Source organism: Drosophila montana, unplaced genomic scaffold (assembly GCF_035044405.1).
Source record: "Drosophila montana isolate Dmon_TW-CO22-7 unplaced genomic scaffold, ASM3504440v1 contig_3733_1, whole genome shotgun sequence".
Lineage (NCBI taxonomy): Eukaryota > Metazoa > Arthropoda > Insecta > Diptera > Drosophilidae > Drosophila > Drosophila montana.
This window is the reverse complement of record NW_026998620.1, coordinates 3,774,082-3,789,632: the sequence shown is the minus strand read 5'-3', so window position 1 is coordinate 3,789,632 and position 15,551 is coordinate 3,774,082. Positions and strand designations below refer to the sequence as shown.

The following is a 15,551-nucleotide window of genomic DNA, read 5'->3' as shown; positions in this document are numbered from 1 at the left end:
TCAACCAGATATGGCGAGTGTGGGTTTGAATAAAATTTACCATGAGCCTTTAAACTAAAGAAAAACAAATGAGATTTCGCTAGACGAGAGTGCCCGACTAGGGGATACCCTGGATCTTTTGCAACCAACATCGCATTATGGGGTACCTATGGGTAATGGGCTATACTTGCGTTGGTAAAAATAAGTAATACAAAAAAATTAGTTCTTACTTCCGGCGTCGAACTCGTAACCACCTTCAACAGAGCGGACTTTTTGCCATCGCCTCAAACCTTAAAGGAATAGTAAGTAAAATCTATTACTATATATAAAACAAAAAGACACATGCATACAGAAATTATTGACATTTGCGACTGCTACCAAGTTTGCTTGAAAAACTTCTGTGATTCTTAGCCGATCTTTGTGAACTATCTCTTGCCTAGGGCACAATAAGATCCTGTTTATACTCGCAAAAAGACAACAGCATAAAAAGTTCTAATTTGTCTTTTTATTTATATAATTTTGCATAATAGGGGAGATGGCGGGTCGATTACTAGGAAAAGGGAGCAAATTATGGAAGATCGGAAACAAGCTGTGAGTGCACCAGGATACCCTTCATTCCAAATTTCAGGTCTGTAGCTTTTATAGATTCTGAGATTGACGCCTTAATAAAAACGAACATGGCTAGATTGACTGGACTTTCGATGAATATAAATACTTTATAGGATATGGTACACTTTATAGGGTCGGCGATGCTTTTTTCTTTTGCCTGTTACATACCACAGCACAAAACCAATATACCCTTTCCGAGTATTTTCAAAGGGTGCAGAGCATAAAAGCTAAACCGCAAACATCTACATATAACGAAAATGAGATTCTAAATGCAATTTCTCTAGCTTTCAGATTGTAGTATAAAAAGAGGGATAAAAAAGTATAAAAAGGCCTCGTTTAGCTGTTTTTTGGGATAGTTATTGAATAGGTTTTGAATAGGAATCAGTATGTTTGCGACTCCACTGCGGCAGGTCAGGAGCCAGAAAGGGGCAGAGCTGGAGCAATCGCAAAGATACAAGATACTCAACAAGGGCTACGGCAAGGATGCGGTCAGGTTGATGTATGTCAATCGGAGCGGTTCGGTGCACAGCATTCAGGAATTCGAGCTGAGCACGCACCTGAAGCTGAGCAGCAGCAAGGACTATCTGCAGGCGAACAATGCGGATATTATTGACACCGATGCGCAAAAGAATCTCGTTTTCATTCTGGCCAAGCAGCATGGCATCGAGGGTCCCGAAAAGTTTGCCCTGCTCGTGGCCAGGTATTTTCTAAGCAAATATTCGCACGTGGAGGAGGTTCATATGCACATGGAGACATATCCCTGGCAACGCATACGCACGACGGACGACTCCAAGCTGGGCGAGAACAAATCTTGTCTCCGTACAGGAGACAGTTCCCAGCTGCACAATCACGCCTTCATCTTTCAGTCCGAGGCGCAGCATTTTTGCGACGTCATCCTCACGCGTCAGGGTAGGTGGAAATCCGACTAAAGGTCAAGAGATATTCCTTATATTCCTTATATCTCTTCAGATTCCAAGCCGACAGTCTTCACGGGCATCAAGGGACTGCGCCTCCTGAAGACCACGAAATCATCATTTGTGAATTTTGTGGACGACGAATACCGCACGCTTCCGGATTTGCCGGATCGCACGCTCTGCACCGTTGTGGACAGCTCCTGGGAATACTCGGACTTTGAGACTGTTGACTTTTCGCGCACCTGGCAGACTGTCAAGGATGTTGTGCTCAAGAACTTTGCCGGCGATCCAAAGGAGGGCATCGCCTCGACCTCGCTGCAGAACACAATGTATCTCAGCGGGCAGCAGGTGCTCGATCTGGTGCCACAGGTGTCTCACATCTCAATCACGATGCTCAATTTGCACTACGCGAAATTCAATACGAAACCCTTTCAAAAATTGGTGCCAGGAGAAAATAACGAGGTGCTCGAACCGGTCGATAAGCCATTTAGCACCGTCTATGTGCAGCTCTCACGTTAGAGTTTTTTAACGTAACTGACCAAGGTTAGCCTTGGTCGAGCTTATCCGACTAGGAGATACCTGGAATTTTTGCAAAATGATAAATCTTACAATTAGCATTGTTAAAAATAAATTTAAAAAAAAATATACTGAATTTTTTATCTGGCAAAGAGATAAATCTTACAATTTAAATAACATAAATTTAAAAAAAAATTCAAATCTCGCGCCCTCATCAATCAAACGAACTGCTTCCCATGCCGCCATACTGTAATAGGATAACATCATCATTGGTAGCCCTAGCTATGTTATTTCCTTATCTACTTATCATACTGTTATAAAAAACATAGATAGTGACACTGTAATAACATAGCCATGTTATTGCCTTATCGACCTCTACTTATCATACTGTTATAATTAACATAGATAGCGACACTGTAATAACATAGCTAGAACTACCTCTGATGATCCTATTACATATTAGGTCGATTTTGAGACATGCTTATTTTAGGCATAACTCTTAAAAATAGCTAGAAACAAGAAACTTGGTGTGTAGTTTCTCGAATATACAGCTTTAAAAACAATTTAACATTCTTTGCCTCACGTGCTCTGAGTATTTCATAAGGATCGAACTATATACACCCATGATATTCAAGAATATATTTCATATAGTATAATATAGTGTTTCATATATATAAGGAATCTAGTATGTTTGCAAAGGTAGCTCGGCGCGGGTTCAGGGTATCTCCTAGTCGAGTAATCTCGACTAGAGTACTCTAACTTGTCTTCTTGCTCTTTATTACTCTGGCTTTTGCTCCAACCCACGCTCCATTTCAGGATAAGTACATATTTACGATAGTCCCTGCAGAAGCTATATCACATAGAAATCTGATGTTGATAAGATTTTGCTTAAATGTTGGAAGCAAATGAAGCTTTAATTAAATTAGTTTGTTTAAGATATCTTGAATAAAATAATAAATAACTATATAAAGTTGACTGACTAAAGGGGAACCGATCAGGAATAAATATAGGGTATATATATTCTTCGAGTCGGATTACAAATGAGCATTAATATATTGATAAACGATAAAAGACCACAAAGACTCAAAACTTAAAAGTAAGAACGTATAAAACATTTAATACAAAAAGAAAACGAGAGTTAACTTAAAATAAATAAAATTTGATACTCGATTTGCCCGGATTCACTTTATCTGTCGGCCCGTGCGCTTTTGTTTGACTGGTGCGACCGGCGTGGAAGCATCATTTGGCGCCGAATCCATTAGGCCGGAGTCGACCTCATCGACGTTCCTTTTGCCCGACACCAGCTTCTTGATAGATTTGGTCTGCAGCTTCGGCCTGGCCGTGGTCTGCGCCAGAGTTCCGATCGACTTGCGCGGCACCTTCGACTTGGCCGTTGCAGACGTGACTTCGCTGGTCGGCGTTACATCCGGACTGACTACGGCATTCTTCGCTGGCTTAGCTTTGGGCTTGGGCTTGTTGGACTCCTCCTCGAGTGCGGCCTGAGCGGCTTTGGCTTTGCCCGCAGCGCCGGCCACCTTGGCATTGGCCTTCTTCTTGGGTGGCTGCAGGTGTCAAGGATATGATTATGGACATTTGTCTATTATCAGGAGACGGCATATACGAACCTCATTTGTTTGACGCTCCGACGCCTTCTTTTTGCGCTGCATCGGCTTTTCCGCCTTCTCCTGAGCAGCTGGCGGAGCCTTGGCCTTTTCGATCTTCTCCTGCGCCATTCCCTCTGTCTTGGTCGCTGTTTTGGGTTCTTTCTGCTTGGCCAACTTCTTTTGCTTTTTGGCCTTCATGTTTTGCTCAGCCTTGGAGGCAAGCTTGGCCGCCGGCGACAGCTTAAACGAGCGCCTCACTTGCTCCACTTCGCCCTTGGCGACGGCAATTTTGAGCGCCTTTTGCACAGACTTGGACATGCGCCGGGTATCGGTCACCTCGTAGCCGGTGGACTTCATGTACTTAATTATGGCTGGCACCGAAGAGCCAGAGCGACTGTTCAATGCCCTAATGGCTACCAGAGAGTTCGCCAGTATAGTCCCCTTCTTGGCCACATTCAGCTCAAGCGGCTCTAATGAGCCGGAGGGACTGCTTAAAGCTTTCACGGTTGTCGGAGCAGGCGCTGTCTCCTTCTTGGTCTCGACTGTGGGCTTGGTTTTCTTTGGTCCCGCCATATTGATTTTTGTTTCCTTTACCATCTTCGGCTTGGAGTCTTTGATTATAATCTTTTTAACACCGTTGCCCAGCGAAATAGTCACATCCGCATCTGGAGGTGGTGTGGGATACGGATGATCGCCATCATCCTCTTCGGTATCCTCATCGTTCGACTGCGAGTCAGCCGTGAATGGATGCTCGCTCTTCACAGGCTCCTCGTCATCGGACTCCTCTGATTCCTCGGTCGATTCGTCTTCGATCATTTCTTCATCGCTTTCCTCGTCCTCGGAACTACTTTCATGCTTATTACCCAAAAGACGCATTGTATTTTAATTTAATTTCTATTTAAGCTCTAACAAATATGCACTGACACGCGGCACGCTCAAACTGTAACTACGCTGACCAAAAAGCATTCAAGAATCTGAGCAAAATGAAAGACAACGAAAAGGAATAGGAATAACGGTGTTTAGTCAAGTAACCAGCAGAGACAACAACGACGGCTGCGTGCAGTAGCCAACAAACATAATTACAGCCTAAGAGCAAATAATGCTTGCGCTCTCTTTGTAAGCTGCTGCCCACTCTCTTTCGTTGCTCATTTGCCTCCTGCATTGACGCCCGCTCCCCGCTGCCCATCGCTCTGAGCGGCGATCTTTTTTTTGTTCGCTTTACATTTCGTTAGTTTAGTTATTCGTTTGATGGCAACATAGGCGCAACTACTTCGAGTTGGCTGCCAAGCAACAATATAATAATTAATTAATTCTAATAAGTGTCCTGCGTGGCAAATAAATACATTTGAAACAAAAAATAAAGGTCTTTGAATTTCGCTGCAAACAAGCAATGGGAATTGATTAGTTGCATATTGGTTTGCAAGTACAGAAACGGTAATCGTCAATTCCAATTGGCATTCGCTTCGCGTGCAAATGAATTAGTGAAGAAAAAATCCCATTAGATATTAAAGCACGTCGAAGTCTTAATGCCCTTACATATTACTTATTATTACTTACAAGGAAGCCATATGACAAAGGAATCTACTTTATATGGATGTTAGTTATGTTAGAACACAAAATATGAAAACTGAAAATAATATACCAACTTATTGGATGGAGCTATATGATATATTCGACTGAAGTTGATAAGATTTTGTGCTTATGAAACTTGCATAGAGAGGGGAGTAAATGTCAAGTGTGCTCAAGATATTCAATAAAAAGTTTTCGTAATTTCGCTACTTTTATCCGATTATTCCTGAAGAGCATGTGCCAAGAGTCTGGAGAAAATCGTAGATGCTAAGACTGGTGCAGTTATCTGCCTGATATCGGATATCTGGTACATCCTGCAACAGAAAGACGGACTTATGGCTATAGTCTTACAGCTGAGAGACTTATCTGCATAGAAATAGAAGGACGGAGGGATATGGCTGCTGATCATATATTCTTTATGGATCGGAGACGTCTTCTTCTATGACAAAATTGAGGCTATACAAACTTTCGATAAGTAGGGTGAAGTACAGAAAATACATGTCCCTAAAGGGCAACCAAAAAGATTCAACTTTAAACCCTTTGTTTTTTTTTCTCAATATAAAGCCTTAATCATCCAGAGAACATAGATCATGTTCTCACATAATTGAATTGAATATTTACGTTTATCCAATGGAGAACTCTTTCAGCATTTTTAAGAGTAACTTCGTCTTTAATATAATATGGAATCACTTAGCAGAACTCAATATGTAATAGTGTATTTATTTTCCATTTGAATGAATATATAACATGCGTTTTTTGCGTAATTTATTAACTCATCATTTGCATAATTTATTAATTAAATTTTGCACTTTAATATTATTTAAATATAAGTTTGTGTTGACAATTTATTATTGAATTTGCGTTGTTCTCGTTGCTGACAAATAGATTTTTGGCAGTAACAATATGCAACTGTTGCGGAGCCTTTTCCTGTCCACACAGCAGACGACCCCTCCACACGGACAACAAACAACATTTCTATGCATATTTTCAACTTTAGATAACATTCTATTTTCTTTAGGACAATAAACGAACAAATAATCAATATAATTTTATATATATATGTAATTTTTTTTTTGTTGTTGTATAGATTTTTGTTTAAAAACATTTTATTGCATTTAAAGCAGTTTTGCACTTAATATTTCATTGTTTAGTTTTGTTTAGTTGCTGTACAAATCGTTCACATCGTTTGGTGCAGGGATCAGTGAGGGACGATCGAGTCCAGAAAAAGGAAGGAGAACGTGTATAATACTTGTGCGAACTGATATATAACGTCTTAAAGTTGAACGAAACAAAATAAGAGCGAAAGCGAAGCAAGCGAAATAACAAAAAAAAATAATATGCATTGTTGAATTTGGGTTTGGAATGCTACGATTCAGTATGCGAAAGGAAATAAATTGAAAAATCAAGAAATAATAAACAATTTACAGAGCGCACACACTTAAAACCTAACAAAAATGGGTTAACTTTAACAAATGATCGACGTGTCGGCAACAGAATTTCAAGGAGAATGTGAATGTTCATGTTTTGTTTTTTCTTTGATTTTCGATTTTTAAAGTGTGGATAAAGGGACAATTAATTGAGTTTATGTACACTTGAGGATATTTTGACAATTTTGATTACTAAAACACACATTTAAAATAGTTTCCGCTTATTTAGTGATTAGAGAATATTTAACTAGTTATTGTTTAGGCTGCGCTTCGACTCTCTATGTATACACAAATCAAATTTTATACGTAGATATTACAATATTAATATCCGTTTCGTGGTTTATATTGTAGTTTATGTGTATATATGTATATATATATATAGACGCATACACAGCGGATTATTGCATGAAGGGGGCGCGCCGCACGCTGCGCCGCCAGCTTAAATTATGAATGAAACAAAATTTTGGACATAAATCAAAAACAAAACAATTTTAAACAGAATCTAATGGCGCGAGTCCCTAGGATAGAATTCAGCCAAAATGGAGGCTGGAATACGCTTAAGCATCTCCTTGGGGAAGATACGCAGCAGCTGCCAGCCAATGTCCAAGGATTCGAAGACAGTGCGGTTCTCGTAGTTACCCTGCGCGAAATTACAAACAAGCATCAGTAAATATGTTATGATAATTATGATATGTTTCTTTGATTCCTCACCTGCGAGATGAAGTTCTTTTCGAACTTGGTCAAGAACTCCAAATACAGCAAATCATCGGGCGTCAGAGCCTCTTCACCGACCACAGCCTTCATGGCCTGCACATCCTTGCCGATGGCGTAGCAAGCGTACAGCTGATTGGACACATCTGAGTGATCCTTACGGGTCATACCCTCACCGATGGCAGACTTCATCAAACGCGACAGAGACGGCAGCACATTCACTGGCGGGTAGATCTGTCTGTTGTGCAGCTGACGATCAACGTAGATCTGGCCCTCGGTAATGTAACCAGTCAAATCGGGAATTGGATGGGTAATATCATCGTTAGGCATAGTCAGAATGGGGATCTGTGTAATGGAGCCGTTGCGACCCTCTACACGACCAGCGCGCTCATAAATGGTGGCCAAATCCGTGTACATGTAACCGGGGAAACCACGACGGCCGGGCACCTCCTCACGGGCAGCAGACACCTCACGCAAAGCTTCAGCATATGAAGACATGTCGGTCAAGATGACCAGCACGTGCTTCTCGCACTGATAGGCCAAGAACTCGGCAGCTGTTAGAGCCAGACGCGGCGTAATGATACGCTCAATGGTTGGATCGTTAGCCAAGTTCAAGAACAGGCACACGTTCTCCATAGAACCGTTCTCCTCGAAATCTTGCTTGAAGAAACGCGCAGTTTCCATGTTCACACCCATAGCGGCAAACACGATGGCAAAGTTATCAGTGTGATCGTCCAGCACTGACTTGCCGGGCAGCTTGACGAGACCGGCCTGACGACAGATCTGGGCAGCGATTTCGTTATGTGGCAGACCAGCAGCTGAGAAGATGGGAATCTTCTGACCACGGGCAATGGAATTCATCACATCAATGGCAGAGATACCAGTCTGGATCATTTCCTCGGGATAGATACGCGACCAGGGATTAATGGGCTGGCCCTGGATATCCAGAAAATCTTCAGCCAAAATTGGGGGACCCTTGTCGATGGGCTTGCCAGAGCCGTTAAACACACGTCCCAACATATCCTCCGAGACGGGCGTGCGCAGAATATCACCGGTAAACTCGCAGAGCGTGTTTTTCGCATCAATACCAGAGGTGCCCTCAAAGACCTGGACAACGGCCTTGGAGCCGCTCACCTCCAGCACCTGACCGGAACGACAAGTACCATCGGCCAAACGGAGCTGCACGATTTCCGCGAACTTGGGGAATTTCACCTCATCGAGAATGACCAAGGGACCATTCACACCCGACACAGTCTTGTAGGCTGTTTAGATATAACAAAGAAAAATAAAAACAAAAAATATTTTATTTTTGTTTAATTTGTAACCATCTTTTTAGGTTACAATAAAGTTGCTCACATGAATGCACAGCGGCACACAAGTGGTTGCTAATAAGAATCCGATAAGAAAGCGAACGTTAAAAAATCATAGTGAGTGTTTGGGGGTTAAGTAGTCAGCTGACTGGCAAACTGCCGTTAAGCAGCTGCTGTGTCAAGCACAAGCTGCATATTGGGCAAAAGAAAACGATAACGAAAGACAGCGTAAAATGCAATGCAAAATGAGCGTTACATAAAAACAATTGCACCATCAAAAAATCTTTATGAATGCACTCTTGCACTCTACAAACATATTAGTTATAGCTAATAGCTTCTATTTGATCAAATGTGTTAGTTTTTAGCAGTTTGTTTCTCTTTTACGCGTCGCTTGCCCAACATTTGCAAGTCAGGTGCTCTCTGGTTGCGCGCTTTGAATGGCAATAGCAAACAGCTGAGCTCGGCGATCGAGTCATGTGACAGCGAAAAATTTTCATTAGGAATGAATTTCTAGATTTTATTGGTATTGTCCGAAACCTAGTTCTTTAAACACAAAATATTTATGATATTTCGAATGTGTTTATTCGAATGGGTGGGTCTGAGAACGTTGAAAAAACACTATATTGATTTTTTGTTTCGTGTTCTGCTTTCGCATACGATTCGTACAAACTGTCATGGCGGCCGAATGCCCTTGCTGTGGTTTTAGCAAAAACACAATTTTTTAAATGCACTTCTCACTATTGTCACATAATTTAATATCAATTAGGTACTCACTCAAACGTGGCTGGGAGATGAAGTCCCGGGTAAGAGCAAGGACATGCTCCCGTGTTGCTTGTGCGGCGTTCATTTTGCGGAATGAATTTTCTGTCTATACGCAACTGCTTCTACCTTGAAAAGTGCACAGCAAATTTCGAGCTGCAAACAAAACGAAACGGTTTTAATTAGATTCCATTATTTTTTTCTGGGCGTCATTTCAATTAAAGTTGACGTTACAACATACAATTTTTCCGTTTCAAATAATACTGAGCGACACACGCAAAATTTTGGCCTGCGACGTCGTTGCAAGTACGAAGAAAAATCACTCTGACACGGGTCAAACTGTGTAGAATTTATTGTGACGTCACGTGCCGTCACATGACTTTGCGTGTGACCATATTTTGCAGTATTTCTCTGGATTTCGTTGCGCAGCACTAGTCATCGGTCCAATACAGCCCTGGGTTTCCAGAAGCAACTCTATACTGGCATTTTTAGGCACAATATGGCATTATTGAATTAAGCGTAGAAAGTGATTTTTATGTACAATTAATTAAATTAAACTAGTTAACAACTGGCAACACGACCAAATGCGGTATAAAACAAGCATGGTGTACGATTAACACTGAGAGTGGCTGTATCTATTGAAATTTTACTACACTTACCTAAATAAATCAAAACCGCCCGCATAAAAAAAGCAGAACAACTGCAGCGGCAGCACACAAAGAGATTGAGCTAGCAGCAACGACCACGACAGCTACACAACCGTTCGACCAATACAAAAAACCCGTTTCTTGTGTGCGTGCGTGTGTGTGTCTTAATTTTATTTGCATTGCAGCCAAAGCGGTCGCTGCGGCATTTCGTGGCAGAGGCAGACCACAAAAGGGGCGTGCCTGCGTCTAATACTCTGTGAGCAGCAGCAGATTGCAGCATTATGATGGTTGAGTCCGACGGCACCGCCGACGCCACACGCCGTCTCAACGTAAAAAAACAAACGCTGGACGATGCGTACGCTGTGCCCGCAAATTTTCTCGAAATTGACGTGGTCAATCCGCTGACAACCATGGCGGCGGGCAAGAAGCGCTACACGGACTACGAAGTGCGCATGAGGGTGAGTAACAGAATCCCCGCGAGGGGTGGCGGCTGGGGTGCTACATGCATGCAAAATGACAGCGGACCGAGCTTGCAAAAAAAGTGCCAAAACTGTTGATAAAGTAACTGTGCATGTGTGTGTGTGTGTATGTGTATATATATACTGGTGTGTTTGATACGCCTATAAAGCTAAGCGATAATTATTAGTCACAACAAAATTGTTGCAGCGGAAGTGCCCGACTAGTAGATACCCTGTCTGAGTTGCCGCAACATGCATTTTAGTGACCTAAACATACAATTTCCACATATTTGGTGGAAGATAATTGAAATAATCAGATGTCCGCTTATATTAAGAATCAAGGAGGAGATAAAAAAATAAACAAATTCAAATAAAAATCGTTACAAATCGACATTTATTTCTCGACAATCTAAATAAAATGAATTTATGCAGTCGAAGAAGTCATATGCTGTAGGAATATCAATTATAGCCATTTTGTAATGGATACAGGGTATAACAATAGGCGGTTTGTGTTGCATTGTATGCGTCCGCTTTGTGTCCGATTTTCGGATAGCATTAATATACCCTTGAGTCATGCGCTGATATGAAAATGTGATATGCGGGCTAAATACATATATATATATATATATTTTAAAGCGGCCTGAATTAAATGATCTTAAGTAAATAATATTTTTCCTTTGCGACAGACCAACTTGCCGGTATTCAAGGTGAAGGAGTCGAGCGTGCGACGTCGCTACAGCGACTTTGAATGGCTTAGAAATGAGCTAGAACGTGATAGCAAGGTAACAATATCGAGTATTTTTGAATGGAACCCAAAATTTAATACAGTTTTTCGTACGCAACGCAGATTGTGGTGCCGCCGTTGCCGGGCAAGGCCTGGAAGCGACAGATGCCATTCCGCGGCGACGAGGGTCTCTTTGACGAGAACTTCATCGAAGAGCGAAGAAAGGGTTTGGAGGCGTTCATCAATAAGATAGCCGGACATCCGCTGGCGCAGAACGAGCGCTGCCTGCACATGTTCCTGCAGGAGAGTGTCATCGACAAGAACTATGTGCCCGGCAAGATACGCAACACATAAGGATGCTGATGCCCAGGATAGCAACAGGAGCAACAATAGCAATGCAATGAAGAAACAACTCGAACGAACAAAAACTTAAGAAAGAAAGAAAGAAAGATTACGAAACCGATTAGGCAAAATCCGACCGTGTGTTGTATGTGTGTGCTTAGCCAGTTACGCGTAGTAACAAAGTAATAGATGTTAAAAATTAAAAAGGGCAACTGCTTCTTTGGCCAGCGCAAGCGGATGTGGCTCAGTTAATGTTGAGCGCGCTCTAGTTGAAGTATTTGGATTTTTTATTGCTAAATTTAATTGTTTATATGCAATGGTATACATACAATACAAAATATACTATATATATTATATACATATTTACCTAATAGTGTACATAATACATACATAAATCCAGCATTGACTCTGGTCGTCGTCTCATTGCAACGGATCCCTTGGCCCATCTATTGGCCAGGACAAGCGCTCAGTAATGGACTTTTCTCGAATCCGCGTGCGAGCACAGCCCTCCTCCCCATCCCCATCCCCCATACCTTTAGTCGTTGTATGAAATTTGAATAATTATTGAGTTTGAAATTGCAAACAGCAAGGCAAAAAGTTACCCTCCACCTCCATGGATTAGTAATATATATATATATATATTAATATAATTATACAGTTGCAACTGTTTTGCAAACTACTGAATATTTTTTTGAATCATTTTAGTAATTAATATATGTATTGTACTTCGAATCAACCTAAACATAATTCCAATAATAATACATGTATTTTACTAAAAAAAAAAAATTTAACTTCTGTTGATTATTTTGGTCGGTTCGAAATTCTCATTTGATATTAATTAAAGCTGTGCTTCAAAATATCTTCCGTTTTGTTTTTCGTTGAAAGTATTTCGAAACCTTAGCACTCAGCGCAAAAATATTCGATATGTGTTTTTATAAAATATCACACTTAACAAAAGCTAATGTGTAGCAAGTTTTATGTATATATATTTTAAATTTTAAGAAAGTGATGTTCCGTAAAGTGTTGGGGTAAGTGTTAAAGCTTAGTAAACTGATCTATCACAAACGCTGGCAAAATGTGCACAAATTTCTGGACAAGCAACGATTTCTTAAAATTCCCAAAATAAGGGGAAATTTCGGAGCATTTTCACAGTTGCATGTTAAACTTATTCTTTTCTTCCCACTCTTCTAAATTCCCACTCATGTTTTATGCACCTGTATATTTTTGTAGAAGCAACTTTTTTTTTGTATTCTTTTGAAAGATTCGAAAATGGGTCAACTTTGATTTTAGATAAATAAATTTGCTGACTTTAGGTTATCTCTTTAAATTTTGAATTAGGCAAAATTAAATTGCTATCAATTCGATTATTCAGAATTGAGCAAATAATTTGACAATTACCATTTGAATATTGAATTAATAGATTTGTGAGCTTAAAAAACCGAATAAAAGATGCTGCCCAAAATACAGAGCGTGCATAATTGCGTGCGTGCGTGCGTTGTGCTGGCGCAGCCACTGTGCGCAGGGCTGCAGCAAGAGGCGTGCAAGCGAGACGGCCATAGCGTCGATATTGCTGCTTGTGTGTATAGGGTTGTCATGTGTGTGTTTTTCTTTTTTTTGTTTTTTATTTTTGGCATGGACACTGCGGATTCTCCGACGAAAACGCAAGACAGCGATGATGAAAACTACAATCTGCTCTGCCAGGCTCACGAACAGTTCAACAAGTAGGTGCCGCACAGCATACGCATTTAAACATTTATCGAACGCGCCCCCCCCATTTTCCTCGGTCCACTTTCCCGCCCAACAGTTGCGAATATGACCGCTGCCTGGAGCTGCTACAGCAGCTGGAAACGAAGGGTGAGAGCAGCGCTCTAATCTTGCGCCACAATCGAGCGGTGGTCAACTATTACAAGAGCGGCTGCGTGAAACACCAGACGCTGCTGCAGGAACTGGAGCAGCTGCCCGACGCCAAGCCGGCGCCGGGCGAGCCGAACGGCGGCATCTCCCTGAAGCATGCGGGCAGCGCCATAACCGTGGCGCGCTACAACAAGGCGGTGATTTACTACCATCGGCATATGTACGGCACGGCGCTGGAGCGGCTGGCGCCTCTGGTGGCCAGACTGGAAGCGCTGGAGAAACAAATGGCCGCGCTCGTCGCCACGTTGCAGCTGCAGCTGCTCCTGGCCACAAATCAGCTAAATCGCGCGGAAGCATTTCTCGATTACTTGCAGTATAAGCTAAATCTTGTGGCCAGTGCGCCGAGTCCGAGTCCCAGCGGCAGCCCCGATGAGGCAACAACAACAGCTGCCGCTGCCGCTGCAGCTGCATCTGCATCTGGGTCTGGGGCTGCAGCATCGACGGGCGTGGCGACTGCGACGCCTGCGCTGGAGAACAGTGTGACGCGCGTTGCGGGCGAGAGCGGGAGCAGCCTGCAGCTGTTGCAGCTGCTGACGCACGTGCTGAATCGCAAGCCCGTGGTCATAACCGAGGATGGGACGCCACAATTTGCGGCGCTCAAGGCGCAGCAGTACTACATCATGAAGGACTTCCAGATGGCTGCCAAGCAGCTGATGCGCATCAACGATGAGTGCACCCAGGCTGGGTACGTTTGCCGCCGTGCAGCTCGTCCAGCTTGTCCCTGACTATTTGTTTCGTTTCAGCACCGTGACGCCGCAGCTGAGCACGTGCATCGCCAACAACATGGGCGTCATCCATTTGCGTGTGCGCCATTATGCGATTGCGGCCAAATTCTTTCAGAATGCGCTGCGCTTCGATCAGCAGCTGGCGGCGAATTTGCGGCAGAGCACGCTGCAGACAATGAGCTCGGCCAGTTCGTGCGAGATTATGTACAATCTGGGCATTGCCATGCTGCATCTGCGCCGACCCAAGGAGGCGTTCCACTGCCTGTTGGTGCCCGTCAAGCAATACCACAGCAATCCACGTCTGTGGTTCCGCATGGCCGAGGCTTGCATTATGGAGCACGAGGCGGTAATGCATCGTACATTATTTAACCATTTCTCTATGTGATTTAAATGCTTTACTCAGCAGAAACTGCTTGGAAAGGAGCGCCATACGATAGAGAATGTCATGAATTCATTGGGCTCCAAACCATATGGGTGAGTAGCCATCGCTTCCCCTCTGAAACGACGCGCTCTTGTCATACCCAACATTTGTCTTACCCGCAGGGCTCACTCGACTGCGGTGCCGGAGCCAACGCTTGAATTTGCCGCCTTGTGCCTGCGAAGCGCTCTCACCCTGACGCTGCAATACAAGGCCAATTTCTTTATGGCCAGCTCGCCGGAAGAGTCACTGGACCAGAAGGATTCGGCACAGCAGCTGTGGAGTCAACAACAGGACAATAACTTTTGTAACCCATCGAAACCGATTAGCCTTGAATCGCTGGAGAACATGCTGGCCGCCATCTATGCGGCGCACAGCTTTGTGTCCCTACGCCTGGGCGACCATGTCACCGCACTGGAAATGGCCAAGCAACTGCTGCAGAGCGAGCGTCTCTCCGATGCCCACAAGTAAGAGCCTCCTTTCTATTTTAGACTACATTTAAATTCATTTTCGCGTTCACAGATTGCTGGGCCACATGTATGCGGGCGAGGCCTTAATGATGCTGGACAGATCCGGCGAGGCACGCGACCATCTGGAGCCGACTTTTGTCACCACGCTGAATGCCCTCGATCTGGAGACACGTGACTGGCAGCTAAAGTCCCTGGATGCCGCCCAGAATGTTGTACGATACAATTTGGCCGTTGCTCTGGCACTGCAGAACGATTTCCAGGCGGCCAAAAGTCTGCTGCTTACACTAACCCACCCGATTGTGAGCAAAAAGGCGCTGATACTGCATCGTTATATCGAGCTGAAAATAAGCACCAGCAGCACACTCAGTTAGGCAACAAATTGTGTAAATAGCATAGAAGGATTCAATAAGGAAATCAATGCGGCCTGTAAATATAGATAAACCCCAAACAAACAA

General features: G+C 43.1%; 5 protein-coding genes and 1 long non-coding RNA gene across 8 annotated transcripts; 4 read left to right on the top strand and 2 right to left on the bottom strand.

The window, feature by feature from the left end:
- Positions 1 to 974: 974 nt before the first annotated feature.
- Positions 975 to 2,021, top strand: LOC135436972 (uricase-like). The gene is made up of 2 exons (XM_064694753.1): positions 975 to 1,497; positions 1,558 to 2,021. The coding sequence occupies exons 1-2, from the start codon at positions 975 to 977 to the stop codon at positions 2,019 to 2,021; spliced, it is 987 nt and encodes a 328-aa protein (XP_064550823.1).
- Positions 2,022 to 3,036: 1,015 nt separating this feature from the next.
- On the bottom strand, positions 3,037 to 4,571 carry LOC135436909 (uncharacterized). The gene is made up of 2 exons (XM_064694679.1): positions 3,644 to 4,571; positions 3,037 to 3,580 (listed from the first exon to the last, which is right to left on the bottom strand). Exons 1-2 carry the CDS (start codon positions 4,496 to 4,498, stop codon positions 3,200 to 3,202), a joined length of 1,236 nt encoding a protein of 411 aa, XP_064550749.1. The 5' UTR covers positions 4,499 to 4,571; the 3' UTR covers positions 3,037 to 3,199.
- A 300-nt stretch (positions 4,572 to 4,871) lies between these two features.
- On the top strand, positions 4,872 to 6,138 carry LOC135435905 (uncharacterized). The gene is made up of 2 exons (XR_010437452.1): positions 4,872 to 5,056; positions 5,183 to 6,138. It is a non-coding gene; the product is annotated as an uncharacterized LOC135435905 (long non-coding RNA).
- Positions 6,139 to 6,822: 684 nt separating this feature from the next.
- On the bottom strand, positions 6,823 to 9,783 carry Vha55 (V-type proton ATPase subunit Vha55). The gene is made up of 4 exons (XM_064693161.1): positions 9,640 to 9,783; positions 9,414 to 9,554; positions 7,330 to 8,591; positions 6,823 to 7,258 (listed from the first exon to the last, which is right to left on the bottom strand). Exons 2-4 carry the CDS (start codon positions 9,484 to 9,486, stop codon positions 7,121 to 7,123), a joined length of 1,473 nt encoding a protein of 490 aa, XP_064549231.1. The 5' UTR covers positions 9,487 to 9,554; positions 9,640 to 9,783; the 3' UTR covers positions 6,823 to 7,120.
- A 135-nt stretch (positions 9,784 to 9,918) lies between these two features.
- On the top strand, positions 9,919 to 11,931 carry Snx3 (sorting nexin 3). Its single transcript, XM_064693162.1, has 3 exons — positions 9,919 to 10,503; positions 11,190 to 11,285; positions 11,351 to 11,931. The coding sequence occupies exons 1-3, from the start codon at positions 10,327 to 10,329 to the stop codon at positions 11,579 to 11,581; spliced, it is 504 nt and encodes a 167-aa protein (XP_064549232.1). The 5' UTR covers positions 9,919 to 10,326; the 3' UTR covers positions 11,582 to 11,931.
- Positions 11,932 to 12,490: 559 nt separating this feature from the next.
- Positions 12,491 to 15,551, top strand: Not10 (CCR4-NOT transcription complex subunit 10). Of its 3 annotated transcripts, XM_064694114.1 has the most exons (7): positions 12,491 to 12,597; positions 13,240 to 13,290; positions 13,374 to 14,168; positions 14,227 to 14,554; positions 14,612 to 14,682; positions 14,752 to 15,093; positions 15,149 to 15,551. In XM_064694114.1, the coding sequence occupies exons 1-7, from the start codon at positions 12,578 to 12,580 to the stop codon at positions 15,465 to 15,467; spliced, it is 1,926 nt and encodes a 641-aa protein (XP_064550184.1). In that variant the 5' UTR covers positions 12,491 to 12,577; the 3' UTR covers positions 15,468 to 15,551. The 3 variants fall into 3 exon arrangements, with proteins under 3 accessions (XP_064550184.1, XP_064550183.1, XP_064550182.1); XM_064694113.1 differs by lacking the exon at positions 12,491 to 12,597 and having other exon boundaries at positions 13,201 to 13,290; positions 14,615 to 14,682; XM_064694112.1 differs by lacking the exon at positions 12,491 to 12,597 and having other exon boundaries at positions 13,201 to 13,290.